Raw genomic sequence first — 21,860 nt, forward strand, 5'->3', positions numbered from 1 at the left:
CTGCACACCTTCTCCCACGCTCTCTCTCTCTCTGCACACCTTCTCTCACGCTCTCTCTCTCTCTGCACACCTTCACTCACTCACTCACTCTCTCTCTGCATGCATGATGGGTGCAGGTATTAAAAAAAACCTGACCCACGAATTACTAGCAGATAATGCCAGGTAAACATGACAGGGAAGAGAAACTTAACATAGCAAATGAAGTAAAAGAGAAGGAGAAAGAAAGAGATGAAAAGGTAAAGGAACAACTGAAGCAAGCAAGGAAACAAAAGGGATGAAGAGGACTAATGAAGAAAACAATGGAGGTACCAATGCAGTGATGAGTTATTTTTTATTTCAAATGTTAGCAAATATGTATTTTCAGCTGAAAAAGGTATTAGTTAGGGGTGTCAAGCTAGCCGGATAACATCAACCTACAGAACAGACATCTGAAGTCACGGTTAGAAGCTTTAGGGAGGGTGATGGACACAAAACGGAGGCCTTTCCTGTACTTATTAATGATTCCAGAAAGCTGCAGCTCGCCTGGTGTTCAAGTTCTCCCAAACAACTTCCCTTCTCCATTCTCTACACTGGCTCCCTGTAAGAGCTCGCATCCAGTTTAAGACTCTGGTGCTAGCCTACAGGGGAGTGAAGGGAACAGCTCCTTCCTATCTCCAGGCCATGGTCAAGCCCTACACCCCCGCCCGACCACTTCGCTCTGCTGCCTCGGGGCGATCGGTTGCCCCGTCGCTCAGAGGTCCTTGCGACCGATCGACCCGGTCACGGCTGTTTTCTGTCCTGGCTAGATAGACTCTGAATTGTAAGTCGCTTTGGATAAAAGCATCTGCTAAATGACTGTAATGTAATGTAAATGTAATGTCTCCTCTCTGCTCTGACTGCAGCTGGGACTGCTGCGCCTGTGTGTGCTTTGGGGCGGCAGAGGTGCTCATGGCAAAACCCGCTGCTCGTTCACGACAGTGCAGAACGTACGTGCCTTAACGAGTCAAAACACCAGAACAAGTTGCTAGATTTGTCACTAGTAGCTTTTGACAAAACAAGTCGCCATGAGGGTTTGGAAAGTCGCCAGATTTAGAGAGAGAGGTGCCAAGTTGGCAACACTGGTACCTGCTAAATATGTCCCCAGAGCAACATTGGACGTAACAATGGTTCCTATCACATAAAACCCATACCTGCAAACTCATGAGAGGTGAAAAAGGTGACAAGCCCGAAACCCGGGGGAGTGCATGGTCCCGAGAATTTTATTTTAAATATGAGCTTTAAAATGTAGCATTCTGGTGTACTTAATACAATTAAGTGATAAGACAATATTTACTTTAAGCTAAAAACTAATTTATTATTCAGTGATTAATCAGTATTTCAGCTCTAGTTGAACAGCTGGCGAGTCAGCATTTTTTTTTTTGAAATCAATATTATTGTTGGAATGCTGTTTCTTCCGTCGCACCTCTTCTTCTCCTTCATATTTTAAGCTACAGAAACCGTTCAACTATTAAAATGTTCAGCTCTTTCACCAGAGGTCTGCTATGACTTTTCATATTTCTAACCTTTAAACTTTTTGAATTATTAAGCTTTTTATTTTCAATGGGATCTCTATGGAGAATATTTTCAAATGTCTTCAGGCACACAGGTGTTCGCGATTGAGCCAATTAGTGATGTTGATAAACACACAGACACACACGCACATACACTCCTCTCCCTCTCTCTCTCTGTCTCTCTCTCATAGTCATTCAGGTCTTATGCTGCGTTCACACCGGTCGCGTTGATTTTTTGACGCGCGTCGAGATTACATACAAAGTCTATGCGCAGACGCGATGAGACTGGCGCGCCGCGATTTTGCGATGGCGCGACGCGTTATTGCAGTGCGGTGGACGCGTTGGATGCCGCAAAATCGCCAACGCGCGAGTTGAAATTTTTCAACTTCTGCGACATAATCGCGTGACGCTGTGGCACGATAGCCTATCAGCGTTGAGTTGCTCCCCCTGTCATCCTGCCGTTGTTGAATCAGGAAATAAATCCTGTAGCCGTCTGTGTTCACCCAGAGCTCTACGATACCTCATATCAATAGAGACCGGACCAAACTATGTGTATACATGTGTGTGTGTAAACCATACGGTACAAACAATGAATAGACGCTGCCGTAATTACGTCTATGTGACGTTATTGAGTGCTGGTGGAGCTGCTACAATGTTAGCATAGCCTAGCACCGATCCATCAGAGCTCCATTGAGAAGACCAGTAACCTACAAATCGGCATCATTACGTAGTTATTTCGGAGTCCCTTTTTGTCGGAGAAGACAAGTACAAATCGGCATCATTATGTAGTTATTTCGGAGTCCCTTTTTGTCGGTTTATTTTCCGTTAAATCACAGCCAAATCAGTTTATTTTGTGTTCCTACAGCTGTAGTAAACAGCGACCGGTGGCTTGCTAGACAGTGAATACAGCTCGATACAATCCACGGAGCTCCTCTTGTGATGAAGCCTGTGATTTTATAACCTCCTGTGTGTCAAACATGATGATTATGTCTCCTCTCCCCCTCCCTCCCCCACCCAGCACCACCCTTTCAAAATAAAAGCCCTATGGATTAACTGTATTTAAACATTAAGCTCAAAATTAGGCTTTTTTGTTTAAAAAATGAATGCTCTTACTAATACTGCTGCTGCTAATATAGTATTACTACTACTGCTACTACTACTTCTACTATAACTTTTGCTGTTGCTACTATTACTGCTACCATCAATATTATTACTACCACTACTGCTATTACTTATACTACAACTGCTACTACTACTGCTATTCATGCTACTAAAAGTAGTAATACTACTACAGCTATTAGTACGACTGCTACTAGTACTACTACTACTGCTACATCTTCTACTGCCATTACTATGACTACTGATACTACGTCTTCTACTACTTCTTCTAATTACTAATACTTCTACTACTAATAATACTTCTACTACTACTACTAGTAGTTATTCTAATGCTACTAATACTTATACGAATTATACTACTACAAATATCACCACTGATGAATTTTTTTAAGCCACAGAAACTGTTCAAATATCAAAATGTTCAGCTCTTTCAGGAGAGGTGTGATATGACTTTTCATATTTGTAATCTTTAAACTTTTTGAATTATTAAGCTTTTTGCAATTTGTTTTTGAATTGGATTCCAATGCATTTTCAGCAGGAAATGCTTTTTCTAGTTCCACTATTTCTTCCGTCCCCCTTTTTTTGAAACTCTTCTTCTTCATTTTTTAAGCTACAGAAACCGTTCAACTATCAAAATGTTCAGCTCCTTCAGCTCATCTCTGCTATGACTTTTTCTATTTCTAACCTTTAAACTTTTTCTAACCTTTAAACTTTTCAAATCCTCTTAAACTTCTTCAACTTTCAGCTACAGACACCATTTCAACTTTAAAATGTTGCCGCGTAATTCAGCTTTCCGCATGCAGCGGACGTTAGCTTAACGCAGCAAGTCTGAACAGCAACGGAACATAACTTAACTTAAACTGATTGGCCAAGACTCAACACGTCAAAGATGTTTTATTGCGAAGATCACGACATCACCTTTTCTCCTCGTCTCACTCCAATCTGAGAAACGCTGGCTGCCCCCCCCCCCCCGAACGGTTGTTCAGTACATCTGTGCGTTTTAGTTCCAGTAAGAAGTCCTTCTCGATTCATGGACGCCAGTGAAGCCAGTCGAGCCTCCCCAGTTGTATTTCTTGTCACCGCCCAACATGTCACGCTAGCCCACTGACCAATCACATATGGCTAGGCCAGCTAGCAGGATCTGGGGCCTCAAAGAATACGCCCAACATGTCAATACGTCGATCACGATCGACCGGTCGATCGCAGAGGCAGTGCGGGTAGATCGCATGCCATTCAAAAACAATTAGATGTCCGCATGGCATTTGCCACTTGATTTTCTAACACACGGGTCACCACGTATGCGCGGTCAACCGCGCGAGCTACTGCAAAACTCCGGCGCGCTAATTAGTTAGCCTTCCAATTTATTTCTGCTAAAGAAGCTAAAGCTGTAGCGCCATGATTTGGGAAACCTCCAAAACCTGGCGTCAGAACTGGAGACTCAACGGAAGGCGTGTGCGTAACGTGACAGTGCGCGCTACACAGAGCAGATTGACAAGTGTCTGTCAGAGTTTGACAAACTCTTTCAAGACTTTGCTTTACTCGAGCCAGTTGCTACACTTATGTGCTGCACATTTCGGGAAGATATTGAGGTGGATTTACTCGCATCACCGACTTTTCATATTTCTAACCTTTAAACTTTTTGAATTATTAAGCTTTTTATTTTCAATGGGATCTCTATGGAGAATATTTTCAAATCCTCTTAAACTTCTTCAACTTTCAAATCCTTCAACTTCCTCATACTTTCAGCTACAGACACCATTTCAACTTTCAAATGTTGAGAAAACCCTTAACTATTGCCACATGATTCAGCGTTTTGATATCTTTTAAACTTTTTGAACTGCAGCAATTTAAGTTTTATGATTTTTCAGCCCTTTTCTGACTTCATAATGGGTGTGTATTGCGCAGCTTAGAGTGCGTGATATCACCGCTAGAGTGAAGAGCAGCTTGAGATTCTTGTGAAAAAAACATTTGCATTTTGCCACTGTGTCCACAATCTTCACTCTTCATGCATAATTTCTGGATGTAAAAGGAGCTAATATTGTCCTTGTCGTAGAAAAATGACTGTGGAATCCCACAGATTTCCACATTTGACACAGAAGCCGTTAATTGAGGGGAAAACCAACTTTCTGCTCCATAGAGACCAATGTTAAATTTTGCTTCAAAAACATCTTCCACAGAACACGGTACCCCATTTCTATATCTTTCCCCCCTTCTCCCACACACACACGCCATTTTAAAATAAAAGCCCCACAGAATGAATCCTAACTGAAATGCTTGTGATGAGCCTGTCATTTAATAACCAGTTTGTGTTTATCTAACATTATGATTCTGTCTCCTCTCCCCTTCTCCCCCACACCCCATTTCAAAATAAAAGCCCCAGAGAGTGAATTCTAACTGAACTGCTTGTGATGAAGCCTGTCATTTAATAACCTCTGTTTATGTGTGTCAAACATGATGATTATGTCTCCTCTCCCCCTCCCTCCCCCACCCAGTCCCACCCTTTCAAAATAAAAGCCCCATGGATTAACTGTATGTAAACATTAAGCTCAAAATTAGGCTTTTTTGTTGAAATAATGAATGCTCTTACTAATACTGCGACAACTACTACTACTGCTAATATTTCTAGTATTACTGCTACTACTTCAACTTTTGCTGTTGCTACTACTGCTACTGCTACCATAAATGCTATTACTACCACTACCACAACTATTATTACTTATACCACAACTGCTAATACTGCTATTCCTGCTACTACCAGTACTAATACTACTACAGCTATTATTACTACTGCTACTTCAAAAACTGACTTTACTATTACTACTACTACTACTACTACTTATTACACTACTACTACTACTGTTATATAAAATACTACGACCACTACTACAGCTATTACTATGACTACTGATACTACTACTTCTACTACTTCTTATTACTAATACTTCGACTACAACTATATGGATATCTATTTTCAGCAATGTTTTTGAGATTCATTTCAGCTTTCAGCATTCCAACACATTTTCAGCAGGAAATGCATTTTCTAGTTCTCTTTGAGGCCAGACAAAAATGATGACCCCTCTCCATGTTGCATTTGTTTTTACCACATGTTTGCTTCTCTCTGCAGTCAGCTGAGGAATGGCTTCTCCGTTTGCGGTTTTGTACAAGAGTTGGCTTTGTTTGAGCAGGTCCAACATGGGGTCCTGATGGGGAACAGCAAATGACTGGCTGCGGACCTAGAAAGTGACATTAGTTTTAATGTTAATCAAGCTTCTGTATCACAGTGTGCAGTTACTTAAGAGACATTCAATCAGTATTGATCAAGTAGTCTTATCTTGCTGAAATGAAGGGTAAAAAAAAGAAAAAGAACTTGAACACACAAATACACAAACCTGTTCTTCTGTGAGGCACAGTGTCCTTGTTCTGCACTGCTCCTCTTGGTGAAATGTAGCGCACTGATGTTTCTTCCAGGTACTTGTCGACAGGATCTGGGCAAACTGGAAACAGTTGATTTCTGATGTTATCATTAATCACAGTGCTAATCATCCGATTCAAACCAGTGGAATACATCATACAGAAATGTCAGGTTTTGTGCACTGCCATAGATACATGAGTGTTAGCCTCCATCAAGTACACACCAACATGTTTATCAATTATTAGTTATATGAATGTTAATCATATCATTACTATTTTTTGCATTTCAAAATATTTACTTGAAAGTAAATCTGTGAAAAGTTCATTCTTTCTCATCAAAAGTTACATTTCTTAGTAATAAAAACAATGTACCACACCAAGTCTAACTTGTGTTTTGGCCGCAACAGCCTACATCCTACTAAGTCTTCTGCTCCGACAACTTTCCAGGTGTACCAATTCAAAGTACCTTCATATCTGTGTTCCCTAGCTATAAAGTGTAAACAAAGATTATGAAGAAAAGGCTAAGACAACAAAAACACTCTGCAGTAGTGTGTCACTTAACCTTTTACGCAACACTATAAAACATAAAAAGAACAAGAAATAAGGTGATCACAGCCACCATTCACAGAGGCGATGAACCATTATAAGTAAGAACAGAAGCGTAAGATCGGCAGAAGTCATCGGGTAACAACAGGTGGAGGAGGACAAGAATTATCTTCAATATGTCAATATCTTTGTCAATAACATTGGGAGGCTAACTGCCACAAGGTAAACTAAATAATGAGTTCGTGTAATTTGGTGAAGGCATAGGTGACACTAAGTTGGACCTATTCAGAATAATTAATGACAGACCCTCTGTATAGCGCTACAAAAAACTTTTTTTTAAAAGACAGAAATAACATTTGTTCACTATAAACATTTGAAATGATGAAGGCACTTGCAAATCAGATGGTAGTAAAAAATGTAAACCATACTTTGGTGTTTAATTTGTACTAATTTGTTTGTACCTGTACTAATTAATTTGTATCTAGAACTCTTGAACTGCATTGTTTAGAAAGGGTGCAGGCCTTTTCAAATCCCTGTGCCATCATTCCTCCTGTCCTCCCACAGCTGGACAGGTAGCTGGTAAACAGAAGGGGTTCTGGTGGGTCTCAGCCGCACGGTCTATGAGAATTCAACTTATTTCATGATACATAGCTAATTATGCTCAACCAATATTTACAATGAGTGTTCGTTATTGGCTTGACCATAACAATGTGCGGTTAGGACAACAAGCTCCACATGGCTGTGTAAAAAAGGTCAGCTGTGGACGAAGAGGGGACAGCATCCACAGGGGTTTGAACACCCCTATCGCTTTTTGACCTCACCTTGAATTAATGTTTTACTACATGTTAACATATATGACATGACATGAGTGTTAGAATATGGTTTGAGTAAAAAGAATGGCCTACCATTCAAGAGCTGGGCCCTGAAAGTTGACCCATATTGGACGATCAACCCTCCAAAAGAGAAAGCTATCCTTCCACATAAAAAAATATATCAACATCCTTTTCTTATCATCACCGATGGAACAGCCTCCAGGGACAATTTTAGGTTCAGTATCTTGCCCAAGGACACTTTGACATGCAGACTGGAAGAGCCTGTGTTCACACCGCAGATCTTCTGATTAGAAGACAAACCGCTACCAACTCTGAGCTGCATATAAAATCAAGCGCTGCCTAAACTGACAGCCAGCCACCAAGTTGATCAAAATGTTTTGGCTTTACTTTTTTGGGAGCTGCCATGGCGCTGCATGCCCATACTACAGTGGCAGCCAGTGAGAAACTTTCCTGAATTTTATGGCAGCAGTACAGACTAGAGACAGGGGTACTCAACTTCGGAGGCCAAGAGGGCCACATTTAAACCACAACAGGTGCAAAGGGCCACAAATTATTATTAACATATATTTGTACCATTTTATTCACTGTATTTACTACTGCTGTTTAATATGCTGTCTTGCTAGTCATTTTTAATGCATTCCAAAGCATCATGGAATATTTAACAAATATTCTCAATTTCAGTAACAAATGTAGTGTAGCGACTGCGTTTCCAAGGATGACAAGTGTTGGTCAAGCTGATGTTTTATTAACACTGGAGTGAATAGCTTTGCATTGATGACATTGATAAAGTTTGCAATTGCTACTTTTCCTATTGAGAGCTCCGAGTCTGCATTTCACAAATATTAATAACAATAACAATATAACAAACAACTGTTTACTTATTCCTAGTGAGAGCTCTGAGTCTGCATTCTTTTCATAAGTCCTTTCAGATCTGGTTGTTGCTCAGTTGTAGCTGCTCTGAGATAGTCTGCCAAATGTCTGTCAGTTAGACGGGAACGCTGCTTTGATTTTATTATTCCCATGGCAGAGAAGGAGCTTTCACACACATAAGTAGATCCAAAGCAGGTCAGGATTTTCTGAGCACACAGGATTAATGCAGGGTATGTGTTCCTCAGAACACAGGATATCCAGAATGTGTCAATGCTCTCCTCCTTGTGTCTTTCTTTGAGGATGTTGTTGTGCTGCAGCTCTATGAGTTGTTCCTCAAACGCAGCCCTTTCGACTCCAAATTGCCCAGATGTGACTGAGACTGAAGTAGCCTGTACGTCACAAGCAAAGGGATTATCTGTGAATGCTAGCACGGGTTCCAAGGATTTAACGTCCGCGAACCGGGAGGAAAACTCCTCTTTCAATTCCATGAGGTAGGCGCAGTAAGGGGTGGGTGAAAATGAACCCGGTTGTGACACTTGGGCCTGTAGAACAGGAAAGTGTGTGAAATTTCCTACCTCAAGCTGCTGCGCAAACAGGCTCAGTTTGGTTTCAAATGCAGCCACATCATTCATCATCATCGGCAGAACCTTTTGTTTTCCTTGAAGCTTAAGATTGAGTGAATTCAAGTGACGCGTTAGATCAGTCAGAAAAGCGGTGTTGTGCATGAATGTGTCATCTTCCAGGGGTGCCAGTAAATCACGTCGGCCCCTCGCTTCCAAAAATATGCGCACAGCTGGTAGCAGCTCCATGAAGCGTTCGAGGACCTTTCCGCGACTAAGCCACCTGACCTCCGCATGCATCGCCAAGTCAGTGTATGCACTTTCAAACTCTTGGACCAGGGAACGGAACTGTCTGTGTTTCAATGCGTGTGCAAGAATAAAATTGACTGTTCGTGTCACAGAGTCCATTGTCACTTTGAGCTCTCCACCTCTCAGCTTGCTGCACAATTGCTCTTGATGCAAAATGCAGTGATATGAGAAGAAGTCCGGCATTTCAGGATCTTTTCTGAGCAAAGCAATTAATCCTTTCTCCTTTCCTACCATGGAAGGAGCCCCATCAGTAGTCAGAGAAACCAGCTTTTTTAAGTTGATGTTTTTGCCTGGTCCGTGAAAAAAGCTCATCATTGCAGAATAAATATCCTCTCCCCGTGTTTGCCCTGTTAGCGGTAGCAAAGCCAGCATTTCCTCGGCAAATGTGTCCCCTTTGAGAAAGCGCACCCAGACTATAAGCTGCGCGATGTCTGTGCGGTCGGTGGATTCATCGAATGCTAGACTAAAGTACTCGGCACTTTCAATGTCTTTTAGCAACTTTGATAAAAGATCGTCTGAAATGACTTCCACTCTCCTGGTCACGGTAGAATCAGACAACTGCAGCTTTGAGATTTGTCTGATGATGTCGTCCTTGTTGTTAAATTCCAAAAACAGTGATTCCGCACAGTCCGCAAATGTATTTTTAAGAAATTCTCCCTCTGTAGCTGGCTTCTTGGCTTTCGCAATATTCCAGGCGATGTTGAGCGAGGCCTCTGTAACGTTGTCGCTGCTTTTAACAACGCTGCGGAACATGGATTGCTGGGCTTGAAACCCACTGAGCAACGTTTGTATTTTGTTTCTCCTCAGGTCGCTGCCAGGTGGATAGGCATCTTTAAACTCCGGGTGAAGCTGTTCGTGATGGCGTTGTAAATTCGCTCGCTTTGAGACAGAGATTGTTTTTTGACAGAGGAGACACATTGGTTTCCCGTGTATCTCCGCAAAAGAAAATTCACTTTTCCATGCAGAGTTGAAAACCCTGTTTTCGTCATCCACTTTCCTTTTCTTTGTCGCCATCATTAATTAAGGTGCAAAATATTTTGCCGCCATGACAGATGAGCTGGCGCGATAAAAAGGCGGGAACTTAAATTAAAGGCGCACTGCCTAATTTTCACACGATTTTGGTTGGCTAATTATAATTATTATGCATTTATAACCAGGCATGTCGGAGGCCACAAAATAAGCGCCCGCGGGTTGTTGAGTAAGTCTGGACTAGATTATAAGAGTAATATACAGTGTATAACTCGTTTTGTCCGTCTGCTCACTACAGGGAGCTGGTGCATCCGCCCGGGGGAGTCAGCTCTGCGAATCAGGGGCTGCTTTTTATTCACTCATGTTGGCACAAGGTGGTGATTACTGTATGCATTTTAATCTGGGATGATTTCACATCAAATACATGCACTAATTGCTATTATTTATAAGTGCACACTCAAAATGCCCACATTTTTAGTAAATGGGGTCAAAGGTTTTCCCCAACATTTTTTTGAAATTGCCTCCACTCTTCAGAAGTTACTGATGCTCAACCAATAGCGGGCACAACATGAATACGTCAGGTAATGTAGCATAAGCAAGTTAAATAACTTTATTGTTATTATTTTGCAAATAAAGATTTAAGGATAAAAAATAACCCAATTAGCATATTCCTTTATTTTGGATTTATAAGTATTGAAATTAAGGATAATCTTGTTTGTTAGCTTGCCGATAATCAGAGAACAGTACAGACAGGTCTATTTTTGTAGATGATATCTGTGTCTTGATGGGTGGTCTTCTAATATGGGTCAACTTCGAGGGCCTCTGTGTCCCGAGTGGTTGGTCAGTCTGGTTAATCGAACCACGTTTTAACACTCATAAAAAGGTAAACATGTAGGAAAACAGTCATTCAAATGGCAAAATGGTGATGTCAGCAAGTGATTGATTCTGACACAATGACCCAACAGTCAAAACATACTGGACATTATAACCATAATCATGAAGGGAAGATTTATTGCAGGGCTGTTGTATTAGACTGCATGCATTTTAGCAAGTTGAACCTAATAAATGTGTATTTTATAAATAACGCAATTGTGAAAGATATATATATATATATATATATATGTGTGATTTACATATTGCATTCAGTATGGGTATTTGTACATTCTGGGTGGTTGTGCCAGAGACTTCTTTTAACCATACTGCAAGCCCTTGGCATAAATAATGCTCATTCTGGGTCTTGATGGAATTTAAACTACTTGGAGCCAGCTCTGGCCTCACGCCAAGGAAAAGTTGGCAACTCTAGAATGTCTTGAGTTCTGCAGGAATGAATCCTAAAACTCAGAAATGAGTGAGCATTTTTGCACTTCTGGATACCTCGTCTCAAAGTCTACGAGTTTTGTAAATGTATTTTGGTTAGCTCCTTTAATTAGGTCTGTGGTTAACATAAGCTTAACAGATTTACTACGACACAAAATAAATTTGTGAATACCCCACTCGAGAATTTTGAAGCCTTAAAAAAAGCCTGTTGTAACAAGTTGCCAAATGAGACTACAAAACGGCATCATGACGAACAGTAGTCCACCTTCAGCTTAGCGTTGGTGACGAGAAGTCATGCGACCGTGGTGTGATTTGTTCATAGGTTAGGTTATACATTATACGTTAGCTTGTTACTTCTGGCGATTGCATTTAAGCTCCAACAATCATAACATTTTTGTTAATTTGTGACAATTATCCTGCTGAACATAATGTGTAAGTATCATTAACGTTTCTTTGCCATGGAGCATCTTTTCTGCAATATTCCAAAATGTTGTCGAGGGAACCAGGTTTGCTAACTTCCGGGTTGGCCTACAAAAATACTTCCATGCAGCACTCTATTATGTTGCATAAAATAAAACTACATGACCTGCCATCTTGAGTTCTTAGAACAGAGTGGGTCCCACAAACCGTAAGACATTCAAACCAAACTGTCCATTAACTATATATTTAAAGCCTAGTGTGACCATAGTGATGATAGTACATTACTTACCAGCCTGCCGTTTCCTGAGTGTGACGTAAGGCAATAGGTCGTGGCGGGTGATAATCCTTAGAAGTTGGAGAACATGTCGGAAGTTGGTCTCATCACAGCGACCTTGGCGCTCTAAGGCAAGCAGGAAATCCCGTCCACTCCTGATGCCACCACGCTCATATTCGTCAATCACGTCAACAAACAGGAATGACAGTACCCTGACATCCCGATGGGTTAGCTGGGCTCCAACTATGTCAAACATGCGATGAAGTGAATAAAGCCCATGGGAATTGTCCACTGCTTCCTCAGGCCATGGCTCGAAGTCCCCATTTCTTTTGGACAAGGTGGAGTTGGTGCAGGATGCAGGAACGTTCCTGTTGGCCACTTCTCCGCTTGCTGCTGCCACACCTGAGCAGCCTGGCCTACCTGTCAGAGCTCTGTGATCCAGAGGCCCAGCGGTTGCACTACTCTGACTCGAGACCAGCTGATTGGGCTGAATGTGAGGTCGGGCCTGCTGAGCAGAGGAGTTCTGGGCAAGCTGGGGAGGAATAACAGCATTGGGAAGTTGTGGCTGCTGTGATGTCATCTCAGGGCCAGATGATAAGGGGTTCTTGAATCCCCTGCTGTCTTCGTCTGCTCCAACTGATGAGCTATGTATGGAGAGTGGGGGGGGGAGCACATGATGGCCATCATTATGTATCAATAACTAACAACATGATACAATTGCAAACAACTGTGCAGGACTTTCCACAGTCCTCTTAAACATTAAGAGAAGCAGAACAGAGCCTCATTATAACAGCAAATGGCACGTATTTTATGAAGGTGGCAATTGTGTATACTAGGGTTGGGCGATAACACAATTTATGAGATACATTTGTCAACTGGCAGCAATATGTTTTATATTGTGGTATACCTCTTATATATATATATATATATATATATATATATATATATATATATATATATATATATATATATATATATATATATATATATATATATATATATATATATATATATATATATATATATATATATCTGGCTGTACTAGGCTATTGTGGGCAATGGACAAATCAATGAGCAGGACAGTTTATGGAAATATGAGATCTTTAAATGATTTTTGCAAAGATGTGATGCAGTACTTGGACACATGACCTATTTACAGTAGCAGGATTAGCCAAAACTGTTTTATCGGTGTAATACAAATGTAATTCATATTGTATGAAGTTAAGTCTGTACAAAAATACCTGTCTCCATCCAATCCATTGCAGTGTTAAGTATTTTAACTTACATTAAAACTGCAGTGGTCTCAGTCTTTCATTACAGCCACCATTTTTACATCCAGCCTAAGGTATGTGTACAGTTCTCACCTGAACTACATTAAAGAGTAATTGGACACTCAAACATGTTTTTTAAGTTATGAACAAAATAATACTATATTTTGATTAAACAAGTCAATGCTTGTGTTAATATTGACATTTATTAACACATTTAGAAAAATCACAATTTCATGCCATTTGCTGTTTTAAATCAGCCCTAATCTTGCAAGGCCAATTATGATATAGGGTCGACCGTTTGGGACATAAAAATCACCGCCTAGCTCATTTGGCAACTGGTTAGTTAGCTAACTATAGATTGCTAACCCCAGCATTTTATCATGTTAACCTTACACCGTTTACAGAAAATATGCCTTGTTCTTGCATATGGCAGTGAAAAAGAACATGTAATAGTCTTTCCACAGAATCTTCTTTTATCAGACCATTAACTACAAGACTATACGCCATTAGAATTAAGTTTCTACTCTATAAGTCTATCTGATAGTGTTGTAACTAAATATAAGGAAGTGTTTCCATTGACATTTAATTGAATGAGATGTCTCAATTAGAGCTGCAACAACGAATCGATTTTATCGATTATTAAAATAGTTTTCATTATCGATTATCAAATTTCATTACAGATTCGTTGTGTCGCACGATTATTACGCCACTCAATAAGTCGCGGAGATGTTTGAGAAAAAAAAGGAAAAAAAGAGCTGAGCAGAGCGCAGCTTGTTGTGAAGTGGAGCTTCTAATGACGACCAAGACACGTCTGTTTTTGAACGGAACACTTTACTTCCTGAAAACTGCAGTTTAACAACTTACAGTGAACAGACCGCACTCTTGCACCCGACATATACGTTAGGTTTTCACTTATCATTATCATTGTTGTCGTGAATTAGCACGTATCATGTTACTTCCTGTCTCTTCACAGTAACATCACTTCCGTTTTCATGCTCTTCACAATAAAAGTAAACATGCACTCAAACAATTTACAACAGAGGAAAGAGCATTGGAGAGACCCGTAACGTTGTTCTGAAACATGGCGGAGGCAGAGAAATCAGTACGAGCTAAGTGATCCAAGGTGTGGGAGCATTTCACACTTAATAAATTGAAAAAGTGTGTTCATTGCAAGATGTGCAAAAGAGACATGATATGGCACGGGAGCACCACGGTGATGATTCAGTTTGTGAGTGTGGTGTAGAGAACAAGTTCTGACATTCAAACAAATCCTGTTAAGTTTTCTGATTTGTATTTTTCTTTATTTTTTATAAATTATTTATTGTTCTGACAGCTCAGGTCCCTTTACACAAAAATATACATATTTTTGTGCACGTGTATGTTTTTTGTGTTGGTCCATTTGTTTTTTTTATTATTACTTTAACAGCTCAGGGATGTTCAAGGAGCAACCTGTTTGTGCACTTTCTGAAGATCAGTTCTGTTTTTGAATAAAGGGTTGGAAATGAATGCTTTAAAAAAAAAAAGATTTTAATCTGATTCATCGATTAAAAAATAATCACCCGATTAATCGATTATTAAAATAATCATTAGTTGCAACCCTAGTCTCAATACAACTTTGCTAACTTTAGTCTGTCCCAGATTGATCATCTGGTCGAGTACATTTAACCTAGATGTACGATATTTGGCAGGCTCCTGTATTAAAGGTAGACTAAAAGTATCTTGGGGCTATGCTCTAAACCCAACAAGAATACTTTAACGAACTCCTCTTAAGCAATTTTTCAGATCCACTTCAAATTTGGTCACACACACACGACGCCCCCAAATTTGGGGGCTCTCGGGCTTAGGGGGGGTTGCAAGTATCGTCCAAATAATGCTCATATTGATAGCCATTATTGTCCATGTGTACATTTTATATACCGGATTAAACAGCAACGTATGGGCAACACGATCATATATGTCACTTTTTACACACTCCAAACACAACTATACACTACTAATATAAGCAACTAGAAAATGTGGCATAAAACCACGAATTCCTGGGCAAAAAATCTGCGATATATTTACTGCACATCGATATTGCAACACGAAGCTAATGGCTATTCCGTACATCCAGGATAGGAAATTTACATCTTTTTTGGGGGCAATTTTTGCCCCCACTGACTGAAAAAATTGGGGGCACTTTGTGAAACTTGTGAAATAACATTTAACCTTTGTTCAAAATATTAAATATACTTATTTAGGCTTACAGTATATGAGCAATTGTCATCAAATGGCAATAAGACTATTAGGCAGTAGTCTACAGATTCAAAGTGTTTTCTTAGATTTTTTAAACAAAAAACAAACATAAATCAGACAATCATATTCAATTTTATTCTTATTTCTTTGTGGTTATTTATTGTTATTATTACATTTTTTAAGCAACTATTAACAATTATTAAGTCATTGTATGGAATTATTGAGAAAGATATTTTTGTAGCACCTCAAATATTGTGATATTACCCATTTTTGTCCTGAACTTATGTATTAGTCATTGTGTGGAATTTTTGAGAAAAACAATTTTATAGCACCTTAAAAATAAAAAAAAGTGCCATTTGAAGGTCCAAATTCAGTTCAGAGTTTTTGCTTCGTAAAATATCTTAATTGACTGTCAATTTATTCATTTACAGCAACCCTCAAATCAAAGAATAAAGACACTTTAGGTGTATTTTCCCTTTAATTCACGAGATGCAGGTAGCATGTTTTATACTTAATGTGAATATAATTAATTTAATCTAATTTCCAGTATGCAACAGTTATACTTTGTTGGCATCTTATTCTGAAAACCGGATGTTTCGTCTGAAGAAACCAGATGTTGTCTCACGTTAATCTTTCCGTTAACTTTCAAAGTCCTTCGCTCGCTCCCGATCTGCGCCGTTTGAATGAGTTTACCGTGGATTTCAGCATAGGTGCACTACAATTGAAGTGTGCTGAGTTGACCGCAGTCTCGCAGTAGGTCTGATTAAGAAGCGCTCCGTTTTTTATTTGTTTAGACAGTTCGGGGGCATTGTTTGCCCCTCTCTTAGTGATATCGGGGTTAAAATATTTCTTAGGGGCATTTTTGCCCTTTGCCCTCATGTATTTCCGACGCGGCATACATCGCTTAGCATTCGACACAGAACTCATAAATGCCTTCGGTTTTTCTCTCCGTGGAACCACTAGAAAGCTGTGAGTGAACAACAGCAACATACCACTTCCCTTCACTGGAAAAAATCGTTGGTATTTGCTCACGTTTATGAAGAATCAGAAAAATAACAGCAACAATTATCCGGTTCAAAGCTACAATCATTGTTGGCAACTGCATCCTGTCTGGTTTTCATCTGTTTCCTGTAGAAGGGGGTCAATCTAACTTGTGGGACCCGGGGGTGTGTGGTCAGACTTTTGGCGAATGGAATTTTACGCTCGGGGATGCGTGCACTCTTTGCATCTTTACTCGCTGAAAATTCTGTCAATCAACACCCAGCTTCCTGAGACTGACGCGTCGAAGCTCACTCACTGAAATCGACCGATTATAGGCTGAGGGACAGCAACTGAGAAAATCCTATGGATGAGAGCCAGAAACAGGCTCTGAGAGCACCCTGGCTCTCAAAATGATTCCAAACGGCTGTATTTGGATGTATTGAACAATATGAGTGATAAAAAAAGTGAAATATATAGTTACATAGTGTATAAAAGTACAATGTAAGAGCTGCAACAGCTGGTTCCAAAATGACGACCTCTCTGTACTAAAAGCCTCTTATTCTTCACTTTATCCCAGCCAAACGTTATTCTACAACTACTGATCGGTTGTGCTATGATTTGGGAGAGTTTTTAGGCTGCCAGCTGCATTATTTCAAAAACATAATATCAATAAAAGTGCTTTTTTTTCAGGCGAACCTGCATATTTTCAATTTGAGCTGTGTAATATCTTCATGTACTATATTAACCAGCAACATATACACAATACTTACCCATCTGAACAATCACAAGTGTTATCTGAATTATAGCATCAAAAATTATTAAAATAGACCTTGTACCGGTAGTTACAGAATTGTGGTCTCTTTAGTATGGGTATCCCATTTTTGAGCAGAGGCCTACAAATAGGGCTAGAGTTTAAAAGGTTAAGACCTTTGTGATTAAAAATGATCAAAAGCGTTATGTTTGATGGAATGGCGGCCATTTCATCACCATTAAAAAAAAAACAAGCTGATGTAACTCCACTGGACTTGCTGAAATCGGTCCCAAACGTGCCATGCTTGATAACAGTCATGGCCTGAGGATGTCTACAAGCCAATTTTCACACAATCAACAGGAAATCACCGTTATGTGACAAACGGCATCCACTTTTCGTGACATTTACATGATGTGTTCTGCACTAGATATAGAGCAACATAATGCATTCTTGCTCATTTTCCCTAGTGCCACATAGTAGATAAAGGAAGTGGTGGAATATTTGCAAGACATAATTTCTAGTGTCACATACATCAGGAAGGAATAAAAACTTCTAACTCATCCACGCGGTGCCAGTTTTTCCGATGCAAGGGTCCAAGTACAAAGGGCATTGTCTATTCTAAAGATTGTAAAGCCCCCCGAGGCAAATTTGTGATCTATGATATTGGACTAAACAAAAATTAATTGAACCGAATTGACTTGCACAGCGGGCTCGTGGCAAACTGGGTACCTGCTCCCCGCCGATAGGAGATTACAGATACACCAGTCCTTCTCAGGCTAGCACACGCTCTCCTCCCAGCGAAGCAGTCTCCCAGCAGCGGGGATTGAGGCGGAGGGTAGTAATGATCACCGTACTTTCCGGTATATAGGCCGCACCAGCTGATTTTTAAAAGAAAAAAGAAGGTGTACATAGATAAGCCGCACTGGTCTATAAGCCGCAGGTGTCCCCGTTGAACAGCAAGATGCTTTCAACAGTACTAAAGTTGTCTTCTATGAACATCATAACATGTCGCTAGCTTCTAAGCTAATTTTAACATTACGGCCAATGGGGAAATGCTAACCGCGATTAGCATTAGCGAATATATAATATATCTTTGTACATCTTTTCATGCAGACATACTTGCGTTACTCTTTTTTTTTTTACAGTTCTACAAAACTTGTTCGACAAAACATTTATTTCTCTCACTCAAAAACACGCACACAAAAAAACTCTTGAACAAGTTTTGTAGAACATGTTTTGTAGAACTGGGAAAAAAAACTGGAAAAAAAAAATAACGAGTCTGCATTTGGGTCCTTGAACACACCACATCATGAACCGGGGCAAATCCGCCCTTGAGCATGCGTTGTCGTCCTCATTGCGCTGTCCCCTTAAACTCATAGTATCCCAGCCTTTCAGAACCCGTTGGTGAAGGTGGATTCTTTCACACTGTTCCGCGCTGTTAGGATCCACTGGCAGACTTGAGAAAAAGCTGATCTTCTCTGCTCATAGCTCTGAATAGCATTCATGGCTAACTGGCTTGGCCAGTTGCTGCTAGCACAACAGCTATTCAGCGCTATGAGCAACAACAGTTATTGCCTCATTGCTTTTCGTTTGGTAGCCGTGAGAGACCTTAGTCTGTAATGCAAGTATGTCTGCATGAAAAGATGTACAAAGATATATTATATATTCGCTAATGCTAATCGCGGTTAGCATTTCCCCATTGGCCGTAATGTTAAAATTAGCTTAGAAGCTAGCGAGTCGGACATGTACTGTTAAAAGCATCTTGCCGTTCAACCTTTTTTGTTAACAGTCCTAGTGAGAGGGAGGTCAAAGGTACTTCATCCATATTGTAGCGACCCTGTCAGTAACAGCTGGTAGCAGAGGGGTTGCTGGTAGCAACTGTTCTGTGTCGGGAGCTCGTAAATGTTGTGTTAGACCGGAACCGGAAGTTGCGGTTGTTGTGGCGGAGAAAAGCTACGGAAAAATCCTTATATAAAGCGCACCGGACTATAAGCCGACGCCTCAAAGCGTGGGGTAAAAAGTAGCGGCTTACAGTCCGAAAAGTACGGTATCTCATTTGTGGTCTGATTGCCGTTTTTTAATTTTTCTAAATTAAGCAGTGGGTGGATTTAGATTAGATTAGAAAACTTTATTAATCCCCAGTGGGGAAACTCATTTGCCACCCAAAGACTCATACAGACGACACAGTCCACAACAGACAAAAACGCATTACAAAGGATACATAAGGAGTAGCCTATAAAAGCTGTGCTTCACAGCCAACACTGGAATCCAACACTACAAAAAGTAAAATACTATTCACAACCGAGCCTTTTTGTAAGCGGTACTGACAAAATTATCTTCACATCTGATGTCCTCTGCACCGTTTGCAGTGTTTTTACCGAGGCTGCAACAGTCGCAATTGATGAGACACAAGCTGCTGCATGTGCTGCTGCAGAATGAATATAGGAGAGACAATGATTAGTGTAGAATAATAAATAAATAGACGTGTTTCTCATGAATCTTATCTCGGGCTGACAGATCTGTTGTCCTTGTCCTCCATCAGTTTCCTTGTTTTACTGGTCTGGTCTGTTCTTTTTTTTGCATAAACTTTGCTATCAAACCATTTCTTTCTTTCGTAGAGTTACATTCTATATCTCGTGTACACAACATTCACCAACTCCCAGCCAAAGCCTCTTTCATTCTTGTAACCATCATCACTCCTGTAAAAACACTTTTAAAAAGCGTGACGTTTTTGTCTTCCACCACAGACACTTGTCTAAATTTCATCAGTGTTTTTATTATTATTATTATTATTCAGGGGCTTTGCATCTATGTTTTAGAACAACTTTACCACTTTCTGTTGTAAAGCTCTAGGCAAAAGCATTTCCTTATAGAGGAACACGCCTTTCAGTTACAAACGATTCTCATTCACGAACATACGCATGGAGGTATGGGACATTAAAATCTTCCAAGACACCTAGACCGGCGCGCGCGCATACACACACACACAAAGAGCATAATCGAGTAATGGCTTCAAATAGACCCCTTAATCGGTGATCAGATCAGACGATTCTGCTTCCAAAAATCCTTAGCGAAGCACCCTCAGTATTCTCATCCCGTCATGCAACACTGTGGGGACATCAACTAAATTGAAGTTTGAATCATTTAAATATTCTTTATTTGGAGCCAGAACTATTTCAAATATAAATTAAAGCTGCAAGCAGTGATGTACGGCGACGACTCCTGTGTGAGTTTTAATTAATCTTCATCACAGAGAAAAGCTGCTGACACAGGTATGTGCAAAGCATTTGAGCAGTATGTAGGCGGAGTTAAGGCATCGTTTCGGGGATGAAGCTTGGAAACTGTGCAGTGCCCACAGAGTCATACTTTGCTTTGTGAGTGTCATTACACTGGAGGTCTATCAGCTCCATTTGGACAGGTGCTCTTTCCACGTCAACTGCAAACGGATTGCAGAGCAGTTCAAATTTAAATTTCTGAGCTGCAAAGTCGGAAAATCGCAGAGTGAACTCCGTGCCTCGTGCACTCCGTGCTTAGTGCACCCAGTTTATCAGCAAAATGCGCAGTTGGGAACAGAGCGGTAGAGACACAGTTTGGAAACACGGACAGTGACCCAAGTTTCCTTTCTGCATCCGAGTCTCCCACAGGCGCAGCTTGGCTTGGAAAGCTCTCACTGCGTCTGTGATCACACGTCCCCATCCCTGAAGCTGGAGGTTTAGCGCAGTGAGATGCTTCGTTATGTTGCACATAAAGCCAGCTCACATCGCCACTTTTCGTCCCGTAGCTCTGTGGTGTGGCGGGTCAGCTTTGATAAACGTATGATATTTTCTCGCGGGTCTTTGTACCGAGGGCCGGATATATGCTGACAATTTAATGACAAGTCTCTAAATGTGTTGATCCTTACTAGGCTTTTCATCTGGGTTATTTTGTCCAGGGCCCAGTTCAGAGTCTGCATTTTTACTTTTCAATTGTTTCTCCATCGCTGCTCGTCTTGTCACCGCAACCTCTATCGCCCGTCATTTCATTCTACTGTCCTAAATTAACAAGGTCATTATTGCTCTACCTTCTGCCACCCACTGGCATGGAAGAGTATTTATTACTTAGTCAGCCACTATATTCCAGGCTCAGACGCTCAACAATGACAAAGTATTTGCAGCAACTATATAATATTTTATTGGACATTTTCCCACAGCACACCAGACGATCTCTCACGGGTTGTCACGATACCAAAACTATGACTTGGGTATGATACCTGCCATAAGTATCACGGTACCGATACTTACGATACGATACCAGAATTCGATACAATACCACAAATACGATGCGATACTGGTATATTTATCTATCATAGTAATAAATAAAACATCTGTACGGTTCCCTTTTTTACCAGCTTGTTCCTGCCCAGCTTTTTGAACACTTGCATGGCATTAATGTTAGTGTTAGCCTACAGCAAGATATTAATGAAAAC

At 40.4% G+C, this 21,860-nt stretch overlaps 1 protein-coding gene across 1 annotated transcript in view; it reads right to left on the reverse strand.

Annotated features, from left to right (window-relative positions):
- dedd (death effector domain containing) overlaps positions 1-21,860 on the reverse strand; it is a 30,103-nt gene that overhangs the window by 4,721 nt on the left and 3,522 nt on the right. Inside the window, exons 2-4 of the mRNA XM_079273041.1 lie at positions 12,173-12,801; positions 6,038-6,142; positions 5,750-5,881 (exon numbers count right to left, since the gene is read on the reverse strand). Coding sequence (XP_079129167.1) covers positions 5,750-5,881; positions 6,038-6,142; positions 12,173-12,737 — 802 coding nt within the window. The 5' untranslated portion in view covers positions 12,738-12,801. The remainder of the gene's footprint in view (positions 1-5,749; positions 5,882-6,037; positions 6,143-12,172; positions 12,802-21,860) is intronic.

The sequence above is a fragment of the Melanostigma gelatinosum genome (assembly GCF_949748355.1).
Source record: "Melanostigma gelatinosum genome assembly, chromosome: 8".
Taxonomy (NCBI): domain Eukaryota; kingdom Metazoa; phylum Chordata; class Actinopteri; order Perciformes; family Zoarcidae; genus Melanostigma; species Melanostigma gelatinosum.